The sequence below is a fragment of the Rhyacophila brunnea genome, unplaced genomic scaffold (genome assembly GCF_057557595.1).
Source record: "Rhyacophila brunnea isolate RB1 unplaced genomic scaffold, BYU_Rbru_1.0 scaffold_2, whole genome shotgun sequence".
NCBI classification, from domain to species: Eukaryota; Metazoa; Arthropoda; class Insecta; order Trichoptera; family Rhyacophilidae; genus Rhyacophila; species Rhyacophila brunnea.
Genome location: NW_028232859.1, coordinates 5,884,447 through 5,910,573, shown reverse-complemented (window position 1 = coordinate 5,910,573; position 26,127 = coordinate 5,884,447). Strand labels below are relative to the sequence as shown.

At 33.9% G+C, this 26,127-nt stretch overlaps 1 protein-coding gene across 10 annotated transcripts in view; it reads left to right on the top strand.

Moving 5' to 3' along the window:
• LOC147071750 (uncharacterized) overlaps positions 1-26,127 on the top strand; it is a 131,733-nt gene that overhangs the window by 48,611 nt on the left and 56,995 nt on the right. For 3 of the 10 annotated variants that reach the window (XM_085947082.1, XM_085947078.1, XM_085947075.1), the window contains exons 2-3: positions 16,305-16,357; positions 16,714-17,090. In XM_085947082.1, coding sequence (XP_085803208.1) covers positions 16,942-17,090 — 149 coding nt within the window. In that variant the 5' untranslated portion in view covers positions 16,305-16,357; positions 16,714-16,941. Of the gene's footprint in view, positions 1-16,304; positions 17,091-26,127 lie in introns of all 10 variants that reach the window. The other 7 variants (XM_085947083.1, XM_085947079.1, XM_085947077.1 and 4 more) reach the window with 3 other exon arrangements.

Here is a 26,127-nt window from a genome sequence, read left to right as displayed (position 1 = left end):
TTCGTGAGTGGAAGATGACAGCTTCAAATATTATATTGATTACGGTACATGCTACATAGTCTAACAAGACAATTATTATTTTTCAAAGACGAGACACTGAACCGGCACCAACCCCAGGACCCTAGAAGCTCATCAATTATTTTGAAATTAGAAACGGAACCCCTTACTTCTGAAATGTGCGTACCTGTAATATATTTAAGCCTCAATTGTCAGACGAAAAAAATACCGAGAGTAAGTTGGCAGTTATTGACCATTAGTCGTTTTGTTTCGGAAACCATTTTTTTAAACTTGATATGAGTTTGTAGATCTCATGAGGCCTCATTCTATGTTCTCATCGGACTATCAGTGTAATGTTGAATTATGTAGGGTTCAAGCTTTCGTGCATTGCTGTGAAATTATAGTTCTTGTAGTCAAGCACCTCCTACAATATTGCGTTTCACGCCACTGGCAAGAATTGTCTGATTGGATGCCCCAGAACTTGAACCCTTGCTCTCGAATGTTCGTTCAGCTCTCGGGTCAGAACCAATTGACCTTCCACTCCTGGAAATCTGGAGCTGTCGAGACGATTTTAATTATTGCCAATCAGCATCGCGCAAAGACCCACCTCTTTAAACACCGACTCGTATACAAATAATACTTATATCTGCGAATTATGTGATGTTCTTGATTTTCAGTTTTGCGAATAGAGTCTCGCCAGTAGAATAACACCAGTGGAATTGTCGGATGTGTTGAATAAACATCGGTGTTACAACTTTTGAGGGATGGGAATTCTGATATGACGCTGTTATTGTGTTAATCATAATATTTACATTATCACTATTATCAGTTAGTTGTTAAGGCGTATCAGTGTATATCGATAGCATGGACTAATAAATACTTCGAGTGTAGGTATGGCTGAAACCCTTTCCCCAAAAATGTTAAAATAACCCCAAACTGCACGGACATTATTTTTACTATGTCATGTAGACTGTAGGGGATCTGGTAATTTATACTTCACATATTTAATATGTAGACAAGGCATAGTAGATTGCGAGATGGATTTTACTCGATGGGAATTGAGTCGTAATCATGTAAAAGTGCGTATATACGTTCAGTTGTAATATAATATGAATACGTGTATTAAATAAGGCTCTAAGTACCAAAAAGTAGTATTGCCTGTAGTTACAAAATACCGAGTCATTGCAGTAAAATTTCATGAAGCAGACCTTTTGAAAAATGTAGTTTTACAGTGTGAAGCAATCACGGCAGCTTCTATAATTTTTGGTATGTTGTTATGGCTGTTAAGAACTCGTGTCAACACACCATCGTCAGCTATTTTATATTGAATGCCGTTGACCACTGCAGTGCTACTTACACCATTATAAATAAAACACGCCAACGGACTTACAACGTCGACAGGTTTAATTATTTTGCTGTATTTTTTTGACTTGCTTGAGGCACTTGGACTATAGTTGAAGTTATTGGCGTTGGTATGTAGAACATTTTTCTATAAAAATGTCAGTTTTTATTTTATTGGTACTTAGCGCCTTAATTAATACACGTATTCAATGATGTCATTGTGATTTTGAAGGGGAAGTATTAACCATTCCTATTTTTATTTCCTTAACCAGCTTAGGTACATGATTTAAGTCATTTTCAAATTAATTAACTCGAATCTAGTGACCTCGTCGTACCGCACGATTCTTTTTGAATTATATCAGGTGTATCCCCACGCTTTAAACTGAGGCGTAGTTTCCCCTTACCGTTACGCAGTACGCTCTTTGCACAGTAGAGTATGAGGGTGTCCATAAAAATACTAAAACTTGTAATTTTCACGACGAATGGGAAATTGAGTATTATTTTTCTGTGATAGTGAAAAACAAATACATATTGTCTTTTTTTTTAATTTCTAACGTTCAGTGTCCTCAGTCAAATATAATTATGTTTAAGGTGAATAATGATATTGGAAAAGTGTAGTAGATCACAGCCTACTTGAAGTGGGATATGCCGGGTACATATAGATTATAGATGATCTTGGATTATGGATAGATATACCAAGTTGCGATGGAAGATATATAACAATAATTATGATAATTTGTATCATCCATGATAATAATCGTGGCTGCATTTATATCAATACGGTATTGTTTAATTATAGATAAGATTATAATAAATTACATTGATTAATGATTGATTATAATATGAACATGTAGGTACATACGTCAATTATAATGAAATCTTGTCGAATATTATGATAATGTGAAATATCTATTTTATGAAGCAATAATTTGTTTTGTTTGATACACTGTGTTTACATAGGTACTTTAATTAACACTTAATAACTAGGTAATATAAATGTAATAATATATATGACATAAATAAGAAATATCAAACAGGGTTGGTCTGTATTATTTAGTTACTGTCTACAGTGGAGAAGAGTGACTTTCTAAAATAATGTAACGCTATGGCCATAGGGTGCATAGTGCATAATATTATTATGTTTTATTTATGTACACTACGGTTCTAGGATGAAAATGATGTAATATATTCTAAAAATATATTTTTTACATATATTATCTATTTATTTATTTATTTATTTGATCTTCTTTTAATAATAATATAATCATAAATAGTTTGTTCTTACCGATATTCATGAATGCATAGACTAATATACTTTATATGCGATAATGGTAACCCTAAAATGCCGTGCGCCCCATTGAATGTTTTTTACTTTTCATACTATCAAAATAATAATGGATATTGATTTTATCTATTGGCCCATGTCATTTAAATAATGATTATTTATTTTTACTACTGATTTTTGAATATTATTTCTTGCTGTACCATTATTTTACATTCAACATTAAAACTGGCGGGCTTATACCGATACAATGAGATAAATACTTACCATTCATTTAAAATTCTGACAGTTGTTATTTAAAAACTTTTCAAAATTGTCTATTAATACTTGCTTCAAAAATGCACGCCATATATTAATACAAGTGAATATCATTTGATTTAATTTTATGCGAGGTAATCAGGCAAATAGACTTATCAGTGTTGTAAAAACTGCGAAGTTATAAAACGTATACTTACAATACTTCATGTCAGCCATACTAAGTATGACTAAGTAAGTAAAATATACCTCATAGAACGCGTTGAGCGGGGCACTCGCGCAAAATTTCACAAGTGGCGCGTGAATCATTGAAAATACAACGTAATCAATTACGCCAGAGCACACTGGATTTGACGACGCATTGTGCCCGCCCGCCCCATGATTCACCCGTGGTTTGGCTTCTCAGCGGGACGAATTAACGAAAATACAACGTAGCCCATTCATTGAACACGGCAAGCAAAAGAGGCGCGCGCTGTTTTACTTTATCCGTTTCTGGACGCGTTGTCGATAGACGGGCATGGTAGGCATTATTTAATAACAGTGAACTCATTGTTTAGTTGCTGCGTGTCCGATATTTCGCTGGTAGAATGATGTCATCGTGAATATTAATTACAAGCCCCGAGAAATAATATAATATTTTTATTGCTTTGTTATGAGAGATGCTGATAATAATAATTATTTTGAGCTTCTCGTGCCCCTTATTACATAGGTGAAGGGTAATGCGCGGATGGGAGGGGGCCTACTTCGTAGTGAGCGCCCCGAACGCGGCTTCTAGTGGGCTTCGTCACTTACGGGAGATAGTAATAATAACAATTTATAATATTACTAAGGTACACACTAAAATGTCAATGTAATAATATCGTAGAATTAAGAAAATGGATGGTATTAAGTAGTTCGCTATTAAAATTTAATTTAATCCTGATCAAAAAATCAAAATTTATTTTTAATAAGCAATATCTAAAATTTAATATGATTTAACGGCGAAATGCTTTGAAGACTGATGTTACGATATTATAATATAGTCTCTAGCTATATTATACATAACGTGATACATTTACTTAGATGCAGATTATTACAGTCTATGAACGCATGAGTATAGGTAGTAGTTATACGACTCAGTGCATCTGTAGGCAGATTATATAGCGACAACTATTACATTATATTTATGTATCGATGCACCTGTTGCATTAATTTTGGCTTTAAACTTAAATAATCGCTTAGTAATGGGTTCACCACTGCTACATAAAGCCCAGCCGTATAATTTATATTACGTAATCTAATCGGCAATCATAATTTCAGCTATTTATTCGAAAGTAATATATTCACACAACGTACTAAAATTCGTTTGCCCATAATGAGTTTTTTTTCGGGTATTTTTTTCACAGAAGTTGAGAAGCATTACTATCACAGTACCTACAAAGCTATTGCAAAGTTTGGTTACAATACACAGAAGAAAAAATAATTTCGTTCTAAATTTATTCCACGAAACGTTCTTTACACAGATGATTTCACATGTAATGTTGGAAATAAACTGAAAATAGTTTTTGAAGGTTGTGTAAGTATTCAGAATAAATTATTTTTGACTAGAAACTTTTAAGGGATGGAAAATTGAATTTGAAGTAGCGAGTTTCGTTTAGAAACATTTTAATCTCACTTTGCAAGTGTTCAGTGTTTTTACGTGGGATTCTGTGTGTATATAGATTATATAGTATGTTGGATAGATTCCTATATTATGTGGCACATGATGCCATCATTAAGTCATAAAGTCAATAATTCATAAACCAATACTGCCGTTAAAGTCTTGGTCTATGCCCTATGGGCCCTGGCTTCCGCATTTCTGTCGTATTAATTTGTTCTGTGTGGAGACTCGTGACCCCATATAAAATCGCTATATTATAATAAAAACGTTAGCAGAATAGGTCAAAGGCACGAAAGAAAACCTGCAATAAACACTATATTATGGATATAATGTTTGAGGCTTTCACGGTTGTTTTTTATCGTAGTATATTCTTGGATTTCCCCGTGTCTCCTTCTTCCTTCTTTACTCGACGTTTCGGGCTCGTTGCAGAGGCCATTATCAAGAGATATGTTTTATGATGAAATGTAGTGTAGGTATGTGAATGTAAACGTTGCTCTTAGAATGTCAAAAGGAATCCGATTATCTAAGAGCAAACGTTGCTCAGAGTAATCTGTCAATCATAAATCAATACGACCGGGGATACCGACTCGAATATTAGATTTTGCTGATAGTGCCGGAAGCCATGACGTTTTTAACCGTAATCCATCATCCCTATTAATATTATCAGGGTTTCTGTGGATTTCAATGGCCTCCTTTACCAATCGTGCGAAATATCCTTTATTCCGACCCAATATCTTGGTCTCGAAGTCAAGTTGACACTACATTTCATCATAAAACATATCTCTTGATAATGGCCTCTGCAACGAGCCCGAAACGTCGAGTAAAGAAGGAAGAAGGAGACACGGTGAAAACCCAAGAATATACTACGACTATATTATGGAGTTAATTTTTCAATCACATTCGTCTATATTTATTTATCTACTAGATTTCTAAATTTCTATGTGCACACCCAGATGTTTTCGAGCAGTGTCGTTTATCGGCTCAGTTTTATTTTTCACACGCTGTGTAGATTAAGTAAGTTAATGGAACCACCTAACAAATACCTTGCCATTGAAGATATTGAAAGTTAGTGAAACATAAAAATACTTTGTATATCTATTGTAGCAATATTGCACGAACTATGGCATTAGCGTCACATGACAAATAACGTAGAAAGAAATAGATACGTATGTAAGTAAATAGGTACATTACATGTTTATGCCGTAGTCGACTTTCCGATTGACGTAAGTAGTTTACGCATTTTTTTGATGCAGCACCGTACATGCTTATACACTCAACATCAGAATGTGATATTATCACATCACAATAGATTATCACGATCTTTTGTGATTATGCATACCGATCCGCTAATGACTTTTATTCGTCGTTGCTTTTTTATCATGAATCGACAATTTTTGACATGAATGCGTATACAGTTTCCTGGCGCTCATCAACCAAACAACCAACAGAATGTGACACAATTATTATTTAATTTTAACACATCTTATGGCAATGTTGTTTTATGATTGAATTATATTGTACACTACGCCGTGGGCTATGCTATGGGATACTTACCACTATGCTATATGCGTTATATCGAGGACGAAATAATTCCGATCCCTCAATAGATTGATCACTTTCAACTCTTGACTCCTCTGTTTTGGCAGAGTTTCAGTACACGGGTACAGAGGACACATCATGTCAAGATAAAACTGCAAATCATCTCAAGATTCTTCTTTTATTTTCTAAACTCTTTCTTTGCACCATGTGTATGTTTGCTACATCAGTCCCGTGCAGCTTCGTTTCGGAACAAGGAAGTGTGGCACTAAAATCTGTTCATTCTGTCACGTTTATAGCGACATGGAAGGCGGACGTGCACAAATCGCGGCTGCATATACATGACGGGTGGAGATGGGGTAACTAAAAGCATGCCCAACATTGATTATGACGTTAGTAATAATTTATTTTAGGGCGTCCCCGACACTTAGGTATTAGCGCAGAGCCTTTTCAGGAGTAAATAAAACCCATGATATTATGAAGGGATTTTAGTTTGAATATCAAAACAGAGAGCTAGTTTAATGAAATGATTGACGTTGATAAATTGTGTGAATAACTTGAGATCTGTGATAACGATTCAGACAATATAAGCTGTAAAACAAAAAAGGCTTCCTGGTTCGGTCAGGTGTTGCGAAAGAGTAGGCGGGTGTTATAAAACAAATCCATATTGCACATCATCGTAATAAAATAATCTATCTTTATGCACAATCTGAAACTTTTACATTAAGATCATGTATTTTTGTAACGACACCAATAATAATGTGCTATCCAAGGCATGAACAAAAAACGATGCATAAGTGCGAGTGAGAAAGTATTCGGCACCCTTATAATCTCTGCGACACGCGCTAGAGTAAGATAAAAGGTTTACAGATGTGGGAGATGGTTTGCTAGGTGTAGCCGGCAAATCTTAGCTTATTGCTTAACTAAGCGTCGATAACCGTGTTGCTAAAATTGCTATTTTTGTGTTAAACTTAAAGTCAGTGGTAAATATTTTTAGTTAATTAAGTAGAAAAGATGGTTCTGTGTGTTGTATTAAAATATGGTAGCCGTACTGATAAGCAAGAAGATGGTATTACGTTTCATAGGTAAGTTGATACATACTCGTGATAATTTATTTGTATATTATTATATATTTATCAGTGACCTAGTGTTTCTTTAAAATAACTTAAATTATGGATATATTTGCCTCATGGTTGCATTTTGACCGCTTAAAAACTATATAACGTAAAAAAAGTCTAAGTGTCTAGTGCGAGCACGAGCTAAAATGGTTTATGGTCTCAAACATTTGCGTACGAATGCGTTCGCTCGCCCACTAACCAAACGCACGGCACGCAGCTTCATTTAGCAATGCAAAGGGTGGCGTCTAGATGTATCTATAGTCTAAGGTGCTACCATTTTTATCCCTGCATTTTGTCTGTTTTATCTATCTCAAAACAAAACAACAATACCATGTGAAACCAATGTAAAACAGACTTTGCCACCGTTGACCAAAATCTTGCGAGAACTGAGTAGGTACCTGTTTCTGGTATTGGAATTACCCCTTTCTCTCTTGTGTTGTTTCACATTTGCTTTGGTCACAGAACACGTTTGGTTCCACAGTAATGTTTAACATATTATGTAATTAGATACCCATTGCATCGTCCATGGCGGCAAACGGCAATTTATTCATTATGATGAGTGAAATTTATGATAAAAGGGTAAACCTGTGTAATTATTTACACTAATAAGTTGGATAATAGGAGACCGTGTGTAACACCATCGATATGCCGGCGTATCTAGTTATATGATGGAAATAATGATAACATATTTAAATGTATAACGAGGTGATTTTCTCAATATGAGCTTTTCATTCATCAACCCTAGCGTGAATTTTCATCAAGAATATTGTTTTTAATATGAAAATTTATAACATATTACTTACTTAAGTACCGATGTAAAATGATAATCGGCGGTGAAACATGACTTTAATACTACTTACTATTATTGACTTTAAATTTTCTTTTAATTTATGAGTTTTCCTTGTATCAATATGCAGTATTTCTCCATAATGTTATATATAACTATGTACTTATAACATTCTTAATTAATAGACTAAAAAATAGCACGACTTACAATTATTTATATAATACATACGTGTATTGATGTGCCAAAATATTATATTTTCATTATATTTCACTTCGCGCGTCTCGCGATTATCGGCGACTATTTTTTATTATCTAATCGGCTCTGCAGACACTCACCTAAGTACATAGAAACATAGATATTATTTTCACTCGAAAAAAACAGTATGGGCCGGTAATTATTTCGCGGAGGCCGTATTTCGGCACTCAATCAACGCAAGGCTATTTTCATTTTACCGGCAATTGTGATTTCAAACTTTTCCAACCGTGGTGAATCAAATCAACCGTGATATTCGATTAGGGAATTTCCCGAAAGCTGACGGCGCGTTTTGTTTTAGAGAATTTTCTAGTGGAGTTGTTTAGAGTTGACTCTATTCTCTTACTGAATAAACGTTATCGGTTGTTGATGAATTAATTGATGTAAGTATTTTTTGTTAAGAAGGATTTACCCCCGTTTAGTCATATTTGTTCGATAACCCCCCCGGTTGAGTGTCTCGTGACCTCTGACAGTAAATTTTTTACTCACATTTATAATAGTATTATTCAGAATTCCTCGAGACATGTTGGTGGGGGGGCATTCTTCATTGAGGAGCGAGTGGGCAATATGAAGGGGGCAAGAATTGTTCGCATTGATATTTTTTAAACAAACATTATCCACTTGACTATGCATACATACCTACTTTGTTTATATAAAAAAACCATGTAAAATTTTCCACATTTTAAGACATTTTTTATTATGATTATTTATTATGGAAAATCGTCGGTCCCGTAATACTGTATAATTAAAAATATCTACCACATATATTGTTTAGGAAAATCTTAAAACAATGTTGATACTATAATCAATATATATTATATCCATCAGTATAAGTTGTCCGCTGAGTGAAGGCGTCACATGCTAACATTTGACATATCATTCAATACTTTTTATACTATGATGAGCTTAGTTCAAATAATTTCAAGATAAAAAGAACTTTTTATATACAACGTTTTTAAATTTTCTGTTGAATCATATAAACTTGACGTGACTAGCTTAAACGATCAAAAAAAATATACTTGATAGAAATAATATCTACTGAAATGTTATTTTGAAATGTCATATTGATTTCCATAGTAACGCACGTATATATTAATATTTTAGTTGCTAGGACCCCAGACCCCAGACCCCTAACAACCAATAATGATGTCGAAATAACTTTTCATACAAAACAGAATTAACTAAAAATGAATTCAATTCTACTTAAAGATGGCTAAAAGTATTTAAAAAATGCATTGGCATCGTGTTCTGATATTATATTCTAAAAGTTTCAAATGTCTAGCTAGTCGGGAAGTTAGTTAAAAATCGATTGCAAGATTTGTACCGGACAAAGAACCACCGGACAAATAAGAATACGAGCTAAGAAAAACGTTGTTAAATAGAACACCGGACGATTTATGATGATATATATATAATATAATATACAGTGACGTCCCTAGACAAAATGCCGCCACATTTTTTATATACTTATAGTATCTTTATCATCCTTTCATGACTCCAATATCTAAGAAACGTGTCGTATGGATACATTACTGACAAAATATATACCACTAAAACATTCAAAATTAAATTTAGATAAGTATAAAAAGCTAATAAATATAATATATGTACTTAAGCTTAGTTAAACACCCAAATCACCAAAGTCAGAGGTTTTATTTCGTTGATATTTCTGACATTTTTACTATGCTATTATTGTACAATATGAAAACAAAATAATTTTAGCTATTTATATGATGTAAGTAGGTATCATATTTCTATATAATCCAAATGATTCTCCTCGATTTTCCGCCTTTCGAGTAACTGCCGCCCCCAAGCGACGCTCAATCTGCCTACCCCCACGGGACGTCACTGATAATATACTATGGGTAGATATAAAATATAAATAATATTAATAGTTAGAACAACTGCCTCGTGAAATCTAAACATATTATGATAAAGTTTATTATTATTTTATTTTTCCATATTAGATAATATACCTAATATTAGGAATATAAAATTTTCAGCACTTTGTTTCCAAAGATGACTTTTTCTTTAAAAACTTTTATTATTTATCTTTTATTATATAAAAATTATTTATCATCTTATGTTATGTTTCTTTACACAAAAACACCATTTTTTAGAAATTAAACATTTGGGAGCCTACTGAACCCGAAATCCCAGGACAAGCATGAAGTCACTTCACAAGTCTTCACTTCTTCAAGTCACGTCAATGCCGGCATGAAGAAATTGAGCGGTTAATACCGGGAATCACAAACCTTACTACCTACATACCTATCTAATATTTTTTTAATACATCACTTACATCCACAACACTAATTCATTTTAAGTACATACGATTATAATGGTAATAGCATCGGTATATCCCGTTTGCATTTATTATTCATTTAATGGAAAGGATAACAATCTAAGCTAAGGACCGGTATGAAAAGCGCCACCTCAAAAATCGTATTTGACGTATTATTTATTACTTTAACGTGGTAGGTACTTAATACTATTCTCCCATCTAACGTGATATATTATTTAATTAATCTGTCAGTATGGTTCGATGATATTTGTATCGCCAGTCTCTTCTACCGGACAGCGCTTCCTTATCTTCTTGAACAATCTTAAAAGCAAGCTGGGACCATAATAATATTTTTATTTTGACGTCTGGTTTCGATATTTCGTTCCCTCCACGCGGCACATTTAAACTAAATCTGTCAGTTGCAGCTTTTAGCTCCAATTAATTATTACAAACTCACCAATGCATCTACTGTCAGTGACTATTCGATATTCTTGGTTTTTATTGTAACTGTTGGTGGTCGTCATTATGTAACGTGGCACGATTTTAGGTAGTGTCATTTCCCTCCATTTTCGAAAGTGAAAAAACAAGCTGTCACTTTTATTTTTAGTATGGTTTTTCGTCTGGATTCGGGATGTGGAGGTGAACAAATAACACACCGGAATTGTTTTGGAAACGGCAAGGTATATTTAAGTTAATATTATATAATATTTACATTTTTAATAATTTATTTTACGGAGAACGAAATGTGCGTGTTTACTGTTTGGCTGTTTTGCAGCATATTACCCGCCATCTTCAGTTTCGCTTTCAACGAGAGCCGTTGTCGAAAAACGGCGACGTTGCAATATTTTTCAACGGTCATAATCTACGGCATTGCCGGCTCGGTTCTATTATTATTATTTATTTTCGTAATCAGCGCTTTACTATTTGTTGGATTTGATACCGACTCGGGCCTCTCCAGATACATAGAGACATCCCCAAATGGGGACCATACGGGGGTGTAACAGTAGGTACGTCACATTTTAATCCCCCCCCCCTCATATGTTAAAAAGTAAATTTGTTGAATGGTCGATTTCGGTATAATGGAAATGACGAAATATTTATTTAATTTTCAGGAAAAATGGGTTTGTGACGTCAAATTTTCTACACATTATCCGCGTTCTCACAAATCGTTACATTATGTCAGACGTTATATTATATGGAAGACCCCTTACAGATTGTCAGTCATGACATGGTATAATTTTATTTTCAGAATATATCATAGACATTTGACGATAATCTAAAAGAATCACCCTTATTGCATTTTTATAGTACGTTCTTAACCAGGGCTTCGAACCGGAACTGAACCGAACACCGGAAAAGCCGTCATTTTTGTCGGAACGAAAACCGGAACCGAACCGAACCGAATAATAATATCGGTTTTTTTTTTGGTCCGCTACATGTTCAAACACGCCCTTTAACATAATCTTACACTCCACTTCAGTTGTCGTAGACACAACGTGTGACGTCTTGGTCTTGGAAACATTTAAAAAATAATAAAATAATAATATACCGAAAAAACCGTTATTTTTTTCGGAATGAAAACCGAAACGAAATAAAATAACGGTTCAAAGCCCTGTTTTTTTACTACGTATTATAGTTATGTACATCATCTGTTTTTACACAAACATTTTCTTGGCAGTGTTGGTAGAATAGGATGATATTGATATTAAAAACGAACGGAAATTTAGAATAATGAATGAACCTTATCGAGTGTCAGTAAGAGTGTAAAGTCAGACAACGTTATCTACAACTTTTTACTTTACTTTTTTTTGAGATAACGTTATTTTACATTTACGGCTACATGATAGTCAAACAACGTTATGTCAATCTTTTCTAATTTCTTATTACCCTTGTTTTCATTTTTTTTAAACTATCCCTATAAATTTTAACATCATCATAAGCATGATAAATGTACAATACACAATAAATTATAAAATATTAACATGAGGTTTAAATAAACATTTCCCTTGTTGAGTTACAAGAATCTAAAATAACGATTTTTGGCTCTCCTGTAAAGTTGTACTTTTGTAGATAGTGTTGTTTGACACTGAGCCCTCGTTATTGCAATCATTTTTCAACTACATTTAACTGTATTTACAGGCACAAATTGGTATTTGTTTTTCACTAATGTACAATGGCGATTAGAGATAACCAAATTGACCACTGACCTCTATACCAGTCAGTTTGTGTTGGTCATGGTGGATTCGCTACCAAGCTCTTTGAACCTTGATTTGTCACCCGACCAACATGTCCATGTGGCGGATAACTACTGGATGCAAGCCACATCCTCTGGGAATGTTCGAGAATGTGCTCCGAGAGGGAGAAGAGATGTTCAGGACAGTTAAGCCAGCTGTTGGGCCCGTCGGGCCGTTCGACCTGGTCGCTACAAAGGCCAATATTGCATTCATAATAATTGCAGCGTTTTATTGCGGACCTGAAAATCTCTTCACATAGTTTTGTTTGACCGTTTTCGTTTAGCTTTGTTTTTTTTTGTATCTTATGATAATATTATCATTATATTCATCAATTTTTGTTAAGTATTTCTCTCCCATGGCACTTTTTATTAAATTACCCACGCCAATCAGTAAACTTTGTTAAAGCTTACTTGAGAGCGTGGCGACCTGTCTTGGGTATCTGCTCCTGAGACATTACCAGGCGTAAAAAACTTCTGATGCTTCACACCAAACGTAGGACCTCGTGATACGCTCGATTAAGACTGAGTGTAGTACGGCGCGGGTTGGTTTGGAAAGGTCTTTGTTTGTGTTGTATTTATCTGTTTCTGAAATAATAAAAAAATGTGTATGGGCAGACTAATAAATGAGGGACCTTATATTACTCACATAGGTCATCCAGTGATTTATTTTATCAATTAATGCTAATGACTAGAGTTGGGTTTCGGAAATTTCCCGACGGGAATTCTCGAGAAATTTTCGAGATTTTGAAATTTCTAACATTTCGAGATTCTTTTCTCGGGATTCGGGATTTCTTTAATATCAAATATTAATAGACAAAAAAACGATTTTCTATATGAAAAAAGTGGGACAGAAAACACAAAACGTTCAAAGACTGGTCGGGGCATTTAACACAATTAAGCCAACATCGACTCAAAATGAGCGCAATTTTTGCAACAACAGGAAATTTTGTGTATCAGACGCAGCGATTGACAGTCTGTGTTTTTTGAAATTCCATTTTAATACTTAAGTAATGTTTTGAAATATTTTTGTTTTCGTACATCTATTTTGTTTGTCTTCTTACATAAATAAAAAAAAAACATATTTTTTGAAATTTGTCTGTTTTTACCAGGTTTTTTTAAATTTCCCGATATCTCGAGAATTCTTTTCTGGAAATCCTGAATTTCGAGAATTCAAAATTTCATCATTTCGTGAAATCTCGAGGAAATACCCAACTCTACTAGTGACTTCGTCTTCATTATAATAACCTCCACGACCGAACAGGACCAGGTCTCCATGTTTTTCTCGGTCCTGTGTTTATTTAACCTTAGATGTCTTTTTAGTTTTTCAGTCCAGCTTGTTCCATAATGTCTCTTGGCAACCTACCCATTTGAAATTACTTGAGTATTATATTGAGTGACTCGGCATGAATAATACAAAATTACATTTTTATTCGTACATCTGCTGTGTTTGTCTCTAGATTAGTGTAATCTTACCCCGAAGCGGCAGATTTATTGCTAAGCAACTCGAGGGTTATCTCCGAGGCCGACTAGTTTTTGTTCGATAACAATATAATAATACAATTCATTGCCTAGAAATATTATACCTGCGTAGGTATATTATTTTTTGTAGACAAGACTAATCTTCTCCACTCGTATTTTTTCGTTCGTAGCATTGGCCTTCAAATGGAATTTGAACTTGTGGTGTCATCCTATATCACAACTGCGATACGTCTAGTAATCTGAATAATATTATTTTTATCAGAAATGTCAATATTATCGCTCATCCAATAGAGTACCGAAGTGCCTAATTGTGTGTACGTTTACGGTACGTGTAGTATTTATGGTCGGTGCTAATCAATATAGTACAGGGTCGGCGAACCTTTTTACGTACGCGTGCCAAAATTTCCCGAATATTATTTTTCAACTGTCTGACGTGCCGAGCAGTTTTTCATGCGGGAAAAATAGTTTTTAAGAATCCCATTAAAAATGATGATTTTATAGCACACACATAGCTTTATCACTTTTTTCAATTACACCATACATTTCAGTCCACCAATTTTGAAACCGTCTGCCAGAATTACTACCACTAGCTCCACCAAGTTTTTGTTTCTTTTTTGTCACAGTCATTTTTGTGGGTAGAAATGAAATTGTTTGTTACTGTGTTACTTAGTTTGGTTATTTATGCACAAAGTGACAACAGAATTGCTCCGATCAAATGAGGCATTCTCTCGCTACAACATTGGTCTCACGCATTGTGAATCTATCAAAATAAGAGGTTCGCGGTGCGGCTTCCCCGCTGCCTGGTGAGTTTAGTGCGATGATTATAATTATGACGCATAAAGCCTAAAAACCGACCTGTGTAATCATATATTTACATTAAACGTAATGCTGATTATTGAAGAGGATTTGCCTGTTCTTTTTTATGCAATGCAATATAATATAATTTATTATTATACATAGTTAGTTTTTCTCTTCGAAATAAAACATTCGCGTGCCACTAGTAGCACGCGTGCCTTAAGTTCGCCACCACTGATATGGTATGTATTCATGTTTTACCAATGATAATAATGTAATTCAGTATTTATATCAGTGCCTCCAAACATTTTTTGTTTGTTTGAAGGAACCCATAAAGTGTTTGTAGGTACATACAACGAAGAACCCCATCTGACTAACACATAATTAGGTTCAAATAATAAATGTGTAAATCAAGAGTTATAATGCATAATATTAATTAACACACAATACCTATTGAACGAAATATTATGAGAATATTTATATTTACTATACTAATTACAACCATATTACGTCTATAAATATTGTTAGTTAAGATAGTGTAATGATATGTATTGGAGACCTCTAGTGACGAAATTACGAGACAGGTATCTCATTATATACAAGTTACTGAAAAATTGCATTGGACACAACATAAGCAATGGAAATAATATAATTTATTTTCAAAAAAAAAAGCCAGAGTAAAGTTGTGATTGAAGATGGCGGTAGATGGCGTAATATTACTCAATACGCATTACAATAATTATCGAGTTATAATTTTAAAACTAAATTATATTTTACCAAATACTTATTGTCAAAAATGTCTACATTTTATTGTCAAAATGGTATAGAAATACATATGATATCCAACAATTTGAATTTTTCATATCGGATGCAATAACAAAAGAAATTTTGTAAATTAATTGGAAAAGAAATATCAACTTTTATGTTGCCATAACATAGGTTAGCACTATACACAGTGTAACATCCGTAAAATGAGTAAAATGAACATTACAGTGATAGAACACACAGATCCAACGAATGCTCATTTTTAGCAGTTTTCTTTACATTGTAATATTAAAATTTATTTACCTTGCACTGCGAGCTATCCGTAGACAAATCACACGAAAAAACATTGAAGAATTTCCAAATCCTCGCCGAACCCCGGAGACAGGCTCGAAATGTTAAATGTTAAACATGTTTCCATAAAACAGTGTTGAGAAACTCTGGTGAAGATTTGATGTACATATACTGTTCTGGGTACTGGTTGCTGATTTTTCGAAATTATTTTATTGGAAGGAGTTTTAACACGATTTTTTTTTCTTTTCAGATTCCATATTGGCGTTTGGTGTTCAAAATGATGCACGGGAACCGGCGCGGCGTGTGGGTTTTATAAAATCTACATGAAAACATAAAAATATTTTATTCGAAATAAACATGTGATACTTTTTGATTGTTTAAGTAAATTCGCAGTAATTTTTTATATATGTATTTCATGATACGTAAAAATTCTTTGTAATTTTTAACATTTTGTAAATTTCGTAATTTTATTCGTTAATAAAATTTAAAGTTGAAAGAAGAAGTATTTACATATATTTCGTTAATAGCGTCTTAAAAGTAACTTGTAAAATAAAATCAAACGTCTTGATTGAGTCTGTTGAAGTGTTTGCTCTTTTTCGTAATCTGCTTATTATATACAGTTTTGATAAATAATATTAAAAACCATCTCATTTTTACAGTGAAAATAAAACAAAGCGTTGAAAACGTGGCAAAATTATTAAAGATTATTATACATACTTACTATAATATCCAGTTTTTGTAATAAGTTGAAAATAATCAGCTCAAAACATCCTGCGTCAGAGTAACTGACAAATTAGAGACAGTGTATGCAATTGAAATCCAGGCGAGGCGACTAGGCCTCGCCTTCTCGAGGCGCAAGCTGCATCACCATCAGTCTCGCCAAAGTCATGGCCTTCATGATGAAGAAGAAGCGCTATAAGTTCAGCGTCGAGTGCTGCGTTGAGGAACTGACGGAGGTGCCCTTCGTCGCCGCTGTGGTCCTCTTCGCCAAGGTGCGGCTGCTGGACGGCGGCAGCTTCCAGGAACACAGCTCCAGGTGGGTCCATACTTATATTAACTTGTCGATCTTGGAGTTTGTAACAAAGGATAGACCCGTCGTATTAATCGACGTCAACGTAACTACAGAACGCGATACGAAAAAAGTGAGAGTTGACGCCATATGCCAGATCTAGTATTTTTCACTTGTCATCTAGCATGATAAACTCGCAGCTGGCATATGTCACTAATTTTCGTATCGTGACTAGCTTTAAAGTTTATTTAAATCGTTAAGTTTTTTTTGATAAACAAATTTATCGTACCTGCGTATTCATGTATTTTTTTAAAATTTGGAGTTTGTCGATGCTCATAAGAGAAATAACTACACTCTCATAATTTTTTTTTTAAAGCACATTTTTTTTTTAGTTTTGTCTGTATGTTTCGTTATAACTTAAAAACTACTTAACCAATGTTGACAAAATTACACTCTTTTATAGATAACAGTTTAATCCTGACATCTTGAAAGATTCCGAGACCAAAATAATACACATCATTCATTCCGGGTACCCATCTAAAGTGATCAGATAGCAGCGGTGAATAGGTGAGGTGTGGGTTGGGGAGCGCGCACCTAGATCTACCCGTCTTCCATGTTGATTTGAAAAAATCAAATCGAATCTATTTCTTCATTTTGCGTAGGTGTATATTTTCATATTTCACTCGGACGAAGTCGCGGACTATCGCTGGTTTTTCATACAAAGAAAAACAAAACATTCGTTACGATAATCTTCTCTTAAAATCCTTAAATCTAATAAATTATTTATCGTGTTTTGCCATTCATATTTATTAATTAATTAAATGGATAGATATTAGTGGCAATTTCCACAGTTTATTTTTAATTTTTGGTATACTTATTTAATATAATATAATATTATCGACAATAGTCTATTGTTCACAAAAATCCCGGAAATTCGGGATCCCGGTATTGTAAACCCTAATAGACTGATTATGATATCTTGGAATTCTTTGATTTGTGGCTTCCACTCGTGTTACATTCCATATAGACACGTCTGCGGTCAGTAATTAAAATTTAGTAAACAAATATTGGAAAACCAGAATACAATTCTATATCTACTAACTTGGTAAAATGTTATAAGGTGTATTATGTTATCATAATATACAATTTTCCGATATGCATTCTTCTTGCGAGCGCTAGATATGTAGATTTAATTTAGTAAGTATTAATAATTATATAAGTTTAATTTATGATACATTCGTAATTAAAATAAACAGTTACTAGAATGTATGATCGAATAGATTTTCCAAACTGCGGAAAATACAATCTATAATAATTATTGCAAGTTTTTTCCTTGTTATATCGCATAGACCTGGCTGCGTCTTGTCTTGTCACAACATTTCCAATTTATTTTCGAGCTTCACTTAAGTAATGCCAACCGACGATTGAAGTCCGGAAAATGCCATCACCATAATATAATGGGTGCTACCCTACCACAATGTGGGCGTATCTGCGACCTTTGGCAGAAGATAACAAGTAAGTATATAGGTTCAGAAGCATAATCAGGTCACCGACGGCCGCCGACCCAGTTGCGGGGAAGCAAAGGCCGACCCCGCGGAGTGTAAGGTTGCGTACCCCCGCCTGCTTCTGCGATACAGGGTTGTCGTCAGTATTACCAACATAGTAGACTACTTCCATATTGCATAGAAATAAACCGTTATATACAACTATATCTGCGGCAAAACATATTAGGTGATGTTCGATATACCTACGCGAAATAAAGATTTTGAGAAGGGTCTTTAGGAGCTGTGCGCGATGACGATGACACGTGGTGACGAAGAGCTTCCGCGATGTATAGCGATTACCATGTCGTCTTGAACAGGTGCAAGTGGGGCATAATGAACATTACAGTCAGGATCATGGCCCCCACATCCTGAAGTGGGCCCCCAGGATAGGATATTTTGCGGCCCCCCTACCTATAGCTAAAGATAAAGGCAGTGTGACGATCTGCAGTAGCGTTTTCCAAGTGGTATACGCGATAAAATTAATGTGTATATTTAGCGTTTATTTGTATATTTTAATACATCCATCGGAATTATGGAGTTGTCGAGTATCGATACACAATTAAAAATTGTATCGTACAACCACATAATTTTAAATAATAACATTATTGAAGAAAAGACTTTTACTATTAGAGAAAATTTGTGATGTGTGTTTATATCACTTATCTGATCGACTCACCATGCCGGGCGCTTCCTGAGCCCGGGCCCCGGGATAAAACCTTGTCAGGCCCCCCTTTGTGGGGGGCATGGTCAAGATACATTTACTGGCTGAAGGGAGGAAAAAATAACTAAAGAGAGCATTTTGTGATTAAATTATACGAACATTCTTACAATAATTTAATTGTGAACCGTAATTACGATTTTAAATGTTTGAATTTCTGGTTTAGGCGTATGGTCTGCGGGTATTAATAAAATACTAGCTGAAACAGCTGGCTCTCGCCAGTCTGTCTCGCTAGTAAAATATTATCGTCCGTGGCTTCTACGGCGTAGACGTTTATAAAATGTGACGTAGACTTTATGGTCTACGGTAGGCCAGCCTACCATAAAGTTTAATTACTAGATACATAATACATTGATGGGTACCTATTATCTACAATATTAAAGTAAGTAGAAATGAATAATAACTTTATGATACGAACCATTGAATTTTAAATAAAAAATAGGTCAATATATTTATCTTTTTAATTATCACTTCGGGAAAGATTCGCATGCATATTTTGTATTTTTTAAATGCGTAGATTATTCATTTTGCATTGCTGTTAAACTAATTATGTTTTTGGTTATCTTCAATACCTATATGTTTCTCCAGTAATATCCGTTCCCAAATATGTATAGTTCTGTTATTGAAAATATTTATGTTATTATGCAACAGTGATGCCAACCGTACTATAATTATAGCACAATACCATAATTTTAATTCCGCGAAAAATGTAAAATACTATAATTTTAGGCCAAATATACCAAAATACTATAATTTTAAAGGATTCAAGACGTAAAATGTTCTTGTACTATATATTTTTCAGAAATACTATAATTATTATGCTTTTGTACTATAATCAGCATAGAAAAAGATGGCAACACTGTTATGCAATGTTCTTTCGGCGTCCAATCAGTGCAACAATCTACAAAACAATACGTATCATAATAAAATTATTATAAAATTTATGACCGTAGTTATTTCGATAAAGTATTCTTGTAAATACGGTGACCATAAGTCCTTTATTATGTATGACAGGGTCTTTATTTTAGGGTGTTGATTTATTTAAGATGTTATCTGTGTTTCAAACTCATTGATCTAGAAATAGAAAGAAAAAGATTTATAAAAAGACTTTCTTTTCATTAAGAAATGAACAGTGGAAAGTGTTCCCAAACGTTAGAATTTATCGGTTAATAGTTAACATTTTCAACCATCAAGACACAAAAAGTCTATTCTACGGTTTTAAGCTTTGCCCTTCTTTGAGCATGCATAAACTTTGCATTAAATTATATTAACCTTTTCCATTTGGTTGTATTAGCCGTTCCGGATTTTTTTGTCGCTCAGATTTGTCGTTTATTTTTTAAAAGAAAATATTAACATCGCGGGCGATACTACCGAAGGGTAGAAAGTATTGCTACATGCAGTGAACCCGGTGATAAAGATAAAACTATTAATATCGTAAAATAATCTCTACTTACGTTCAGCAGCGATTTTCTTTGACGCAGATGATGCAATCGATTTGTCAAAAGATTCGGTGCAGAGGCCTTAAAACAGTTCAAACCTGTCATAGATATATTAAATTTTACTAAAATCTTAAAAATAAACGTAGGTATTTCTCACTACCCAAAGCATAGCAATATATTCAAAGGTGCATGTAAAATGCAACACTCAATCACAAAAAAATCAAAGCCACAACATCAGTCAGTGATTCGGGCCTCCACGTTCCTAAACCAGCCACTGCTAATATTATTGGTCAAATAGTTACCAAACTCAGGTATTCTTCGATTGATTAATAATTAATATGGTTATTATTATTCAATAATTCATTTCTATAGGTAAAATCACATTTTAATCAATGCATATTATATGACTAGAATGGAAGGATGCAACGATATTATTATACCGGAGAGATGTATGTTTGTACTATATATAATCGGGGTATATAAATTTATATTTCGCTAAATATACTGGAAACATTCTTAGCTCTAAATAAAATATGTACCTATACAGTAGCCCTAGAAATGGAAGAGGGTAAGTTAGATGTAATGCAATTTATTATAAAGCGAGGACAACTCGGGAATCCTGCATACTTTCGTCCTTGCTCTGATAACATTATGTGTGGTGGTTTATACGAGAATCTGCACCATATAACAGATTACAAATTGGCTTCGAATTGCGGAAGCAATTAAACCTATTCTGCCTTTATAAACCGTTGTGTGAAACAATACTATGCGTATTGATGTGTCTATATAATATATTATATTATATTTCACATCCGTTGCCATTTTTATCGTCTTTTATTTGCGAAGGAAGTGACAAGTTAAGTCTTAAACGCCCTCCAGATGGTACCATTTTGTCAGTTAATTTTTGTTTCTTGAATAGAATATACTGAACATTACTGAACCATTCATCTTATATATATAGCGAAAAATCAAATTTGTCGCTTCCAGTGGCGTCAGTTCTTAATTGAAGAAAAAGAAAAATGACTTTTGCAATAAAACATATTATTGTGTACCTATATTATACCTACGTATAGGTAAATCATTCTACAGTGGCACCATGGGTATAGAAAAAGCGACTCGCAGTTGTAGTGGTATTGTTTGTTAGCATTAAACCAGGCATTGCAGCCAGCAATTCCAATACATACGCGTAACGCCTATGGTTCCACTGTAGAATGATTTACCTATATCTGCATTTAAGCACGACTACTTCCAACCAAATTGGTCCCGACGGCCAACGAAATCGGAGCGACTGGAGGGTTTGATAATATAAAATAATTACAACGGAAAAGAATAGTTATATATCTTTTTTTGGTTTCGTAATTACTGTAATGCCAACGACTAAGATGTTTTTTTTCTATGAATATAATAATTGCGACAAAATAGGCTCGCACAATAAAATTTTATTTCTAAATTACACGGATGTTGCGTGATAATATTGTATCTAAAAATACGACGAATTGTTCAAATTGATAAACCAATTCATATTGAATAATATATTGATGCACAACGGATCGAATATACGTCAGAATGTTTATTCATTTTGCAAATTGATAGTACCTAAATACGATACACAAATACAAATAATTACAATTGAATACGAATAGCTAATCCACATCTAATCATTTCATCATCCATTTTCAGTTCAACTTCTGAATTTTGGTTCGACACTGAGTAGTTTTGTGCATGCTTCAAGCAGACGCATTCGTCTCGCTGTCTACGTTGTTCATCAATGTTTTCACTTCGCCAAGTCATAGATAGTACACGTACATGGATTCGCAAGTGACGAACAAAATTATTCTCCTAATTTATAATTTTAATAAAACACAATTTTTCTGAATCCACTTTTGTATGTTAAATAATTGTACCGGTTTCGTCCACCGCAATAATTCTGTTACTTTATGTCATTTGCATTAGTAATTATAACATTAAAGGGGGAAATTAAGTTTTGAAACAACGTACGTCCACGCCTCCAAATATTGCTATCGAATTAAATGTAGTTTTGACAGCAGGACAAATGAGTACCTTGGTATCAAAGTGGGACATAAGCCATTTACAAAATTTTACAGGAGACTGACAAACATGTGTGAAAAGTGACTGTTTTTCATATAACATACCAACTTCAAACTCAAAAATCTCTATGAAAACTACCGTTTTTGATACTTTTGGTGGATTTTTTGAAAAGAGCATCACTTGCACTACCATAATCAATTAAAACATGAATTTAGTGGGAGGTGGCGTATGTCCCACTTTGATACCAAGGTACTCAAATGTTCCCCCAAATATGACAATACTTGATTCACTTGTCTGTCAGTATATTTTTACATATTTTGTGTCCGTGGGGGAATACAATAAAAACATGGGCATTTATATAGAAAAAAACATTTCAAATGTTTACATACAAAATATTTGCTTATACAGTTTTTATGCAATGTTCATTTATTTACGGATGTATCTACTTTGTTCTGGCCAAGGCATTGGAATCATACACTCACACATACTTTTCAATAGAAATGGTAAAGTTATGAATTTGGATACTAGCTGGATTTCATTGTGTGATCTTCTGATCCGATTATTGCCCACACAAATTATTCATCGAGGCTTGCTAGTGGACAGGACGATGTGTAGATCTATTCTTTCTCAAATTAGAATACCATACAGTGAACGCAAATATATCCACGCAATAAAGCGTACGGTGACCCCTTATAAACTAGAATAATTTATAATATCGCTGGTAGGCATCCTGACTATATTTTATACTACGGTGGAGATTAAAAAGATATAACTGAACGGAAATGTCTATAACATTTCAGATGGGAGAAATAGATTTTGTATTTTCAATGCATGAATGCTTTTTTCGTCGCATGTAACGTGATAATTTGTCATTTTTCATTAGGTACGTATCTGCGTGAAACATGCTAGGCTTATTTTAATTGTGATCATTAACTGTCCATGCCAGGGTGTTTGCAATACCGGAATCTCTGATTTGAACGGATTTCTTCAATCATATTTTATTAAATATATTAAATATTCAATTTTTTATACAAAAAGGAATCACAACACAACAGAGCCATCAAAAGGTTAGATAGTTTTGTAATTAACGTTACGTCAAACTACTACTTAGGCTAAACGATTTGTATTGGCCCCAAAACCAATTCGGTATATTATAACTTATAACTTTTATAACATTTAAAAATAATCTGTTGGTTGAAGTTAGTTTGCTTCTACATAATAGGTACCTACGTAGTTAATTTTTTACAAAATAATGTACACCTTCAAGTTCATCCACATACAGTTTATTAAATTCGACACTAAGTAGGTTACAGCAAATTTAATGCTGCCTTCCAGCATGAAAAGGTTTCCCACCCCTAATGTTTAAACTATGTAAAATTTAACAAACATCATTTTCAAAATTAATGTGTGTCAACAATAATATGGATTTGCCATTGGCGAGTGCGCCTTAGGATAACAAAAGGCAAAACCCGGGTCGCAGAAAACGAAATAGGATAGTACAAAACTTAAATCAATTATAATTATTACTTTCATTAAAACAGATTAACACGTTGATCGCCATGGGGGTCACCGGTGACCGGCAAAGAAGACCTGCCTTAGAGTTGTTCTACAGCGCCGGCGGGCACGCTCGCAGTGCATTTTTCGATACGCGGTGACCGGCATGGCCCTTCTGTATATTACTGCCACTTGGCCTGAAAATATGTCTTCCCAGTCACAAAATATAGGCTCACTAATGTAAAGAATGTACATAATGAAAAAAAAAGTTTTCCTTTTAAATTGTAAATGTGTTTTTATTGATATAAAAATAAAAATTAAATAGATTATAAAAATGTAAGTTATAAAAAATATGTAAATAATAAAAAAATAGAATAACAAAAATGATTATAAGGTATTGACATGACCCGGCTCACGGCTAGCTCAATAATGCTACCGGGCCGTCACTGAGGAGACTAGTGATGAACTAGGAGAGGTGGATCTCCTTTGTAGTATCACAACTTTTGAATTCCCGAATAAAACTCTCAGCTGGTGTGGTGCCGAATTTATTCAGGTACTAGAGTTCACGGTCCACAATAAAGTTAACTGTCATTGTTCCCGTAATTAATTCTCATTAAAGTATCAGTAAACTATTTATTTGTTCACTATAGGATCTCTGTGAAACCTTTCACAAGTTCCCAAAAAGTCACACCTAATTCAGAGAATGTATACGCAGATATTCTTGGATATTTTTAATTCATGAAATATTTTCCCATAAGAAAGAAAATATAAATTATTCTTTGGTCACACAGTATTAGGTTTATAAAAAGAATAGAATTTATTTTGTTGTTGTTTATAAAGTTTATTTATGTTCACAGTATGTTTACAAATATTTATTTGTGTTTACAAACTTGTTTACAAAAGGTTTGCTTAATGTTTACAAATTTATTTACTAAAATTTGTTTTTATGTTTATGAATTTGTTTACTAAAATTTATTTTATGATTATGTTTACTTAATAAAGTTTCAAAAATTTATTTTATAATCCCGAAAAGATTTGTAAAATTTATTATTACAGACTGAGTTTATTAATTTGTTTTTATAAAACAAATCCGATCGCGTAATTTATCCCGATTACGTCACCTCGTAGGATGAGTAATGAAAAATAAAATTACTCCGCGTGTACGTCACTACCGGCAGATACGTGCTATTCGCGCTGCGTTTTAGCGGCCGACGTCACTACCGACAGATACGTGTTATTCGCGTTACGTTTTGCCCGCCGAAGGGGGACTTACTGGTACGTAGGAATCGCGAATGTACTGAGAACCATGTCTCACAACTTTGCAGTGAGGACTGCTGCTTGCTGAAGATCGCTGGTGAAGAGTGTAGAAACTAATGATTTTACGGGAAAAGTGGTCGCCTTTTATACCCTTCGGATAGAGGTTTAACAGGAAACAGTCCGTAAGGGATAGCAGATCTATATCTTTCTCTCACGGGATAAATTTACGTATATCTCCCGTTCCTGGCAACTTTCTAATAGAGATATCTTCTAATTTAGTCGGGTTAAATTTACTCTACTTTATTTTCGCAAAATTAAGACTCAATAGGGGTGTTTCAAGCACCCTCTAGAACATGTCCCTTAAATGCGCAGTTAGGATGACGTAAGCAAAATAGTTGATTTTATATGATTTTTCGTGTTCAAACGAAGGGGAAAGTTTCTAGCTTTCCATCGAGGTATCGGAATAAGTATTCGGGTACTAAATAAGGGAATGGCAGTCTTTAAATTTAAAATGTCAAAATGAAAGGTTGACACCCACGTACTAGTCCTTTCCACCACTCTTG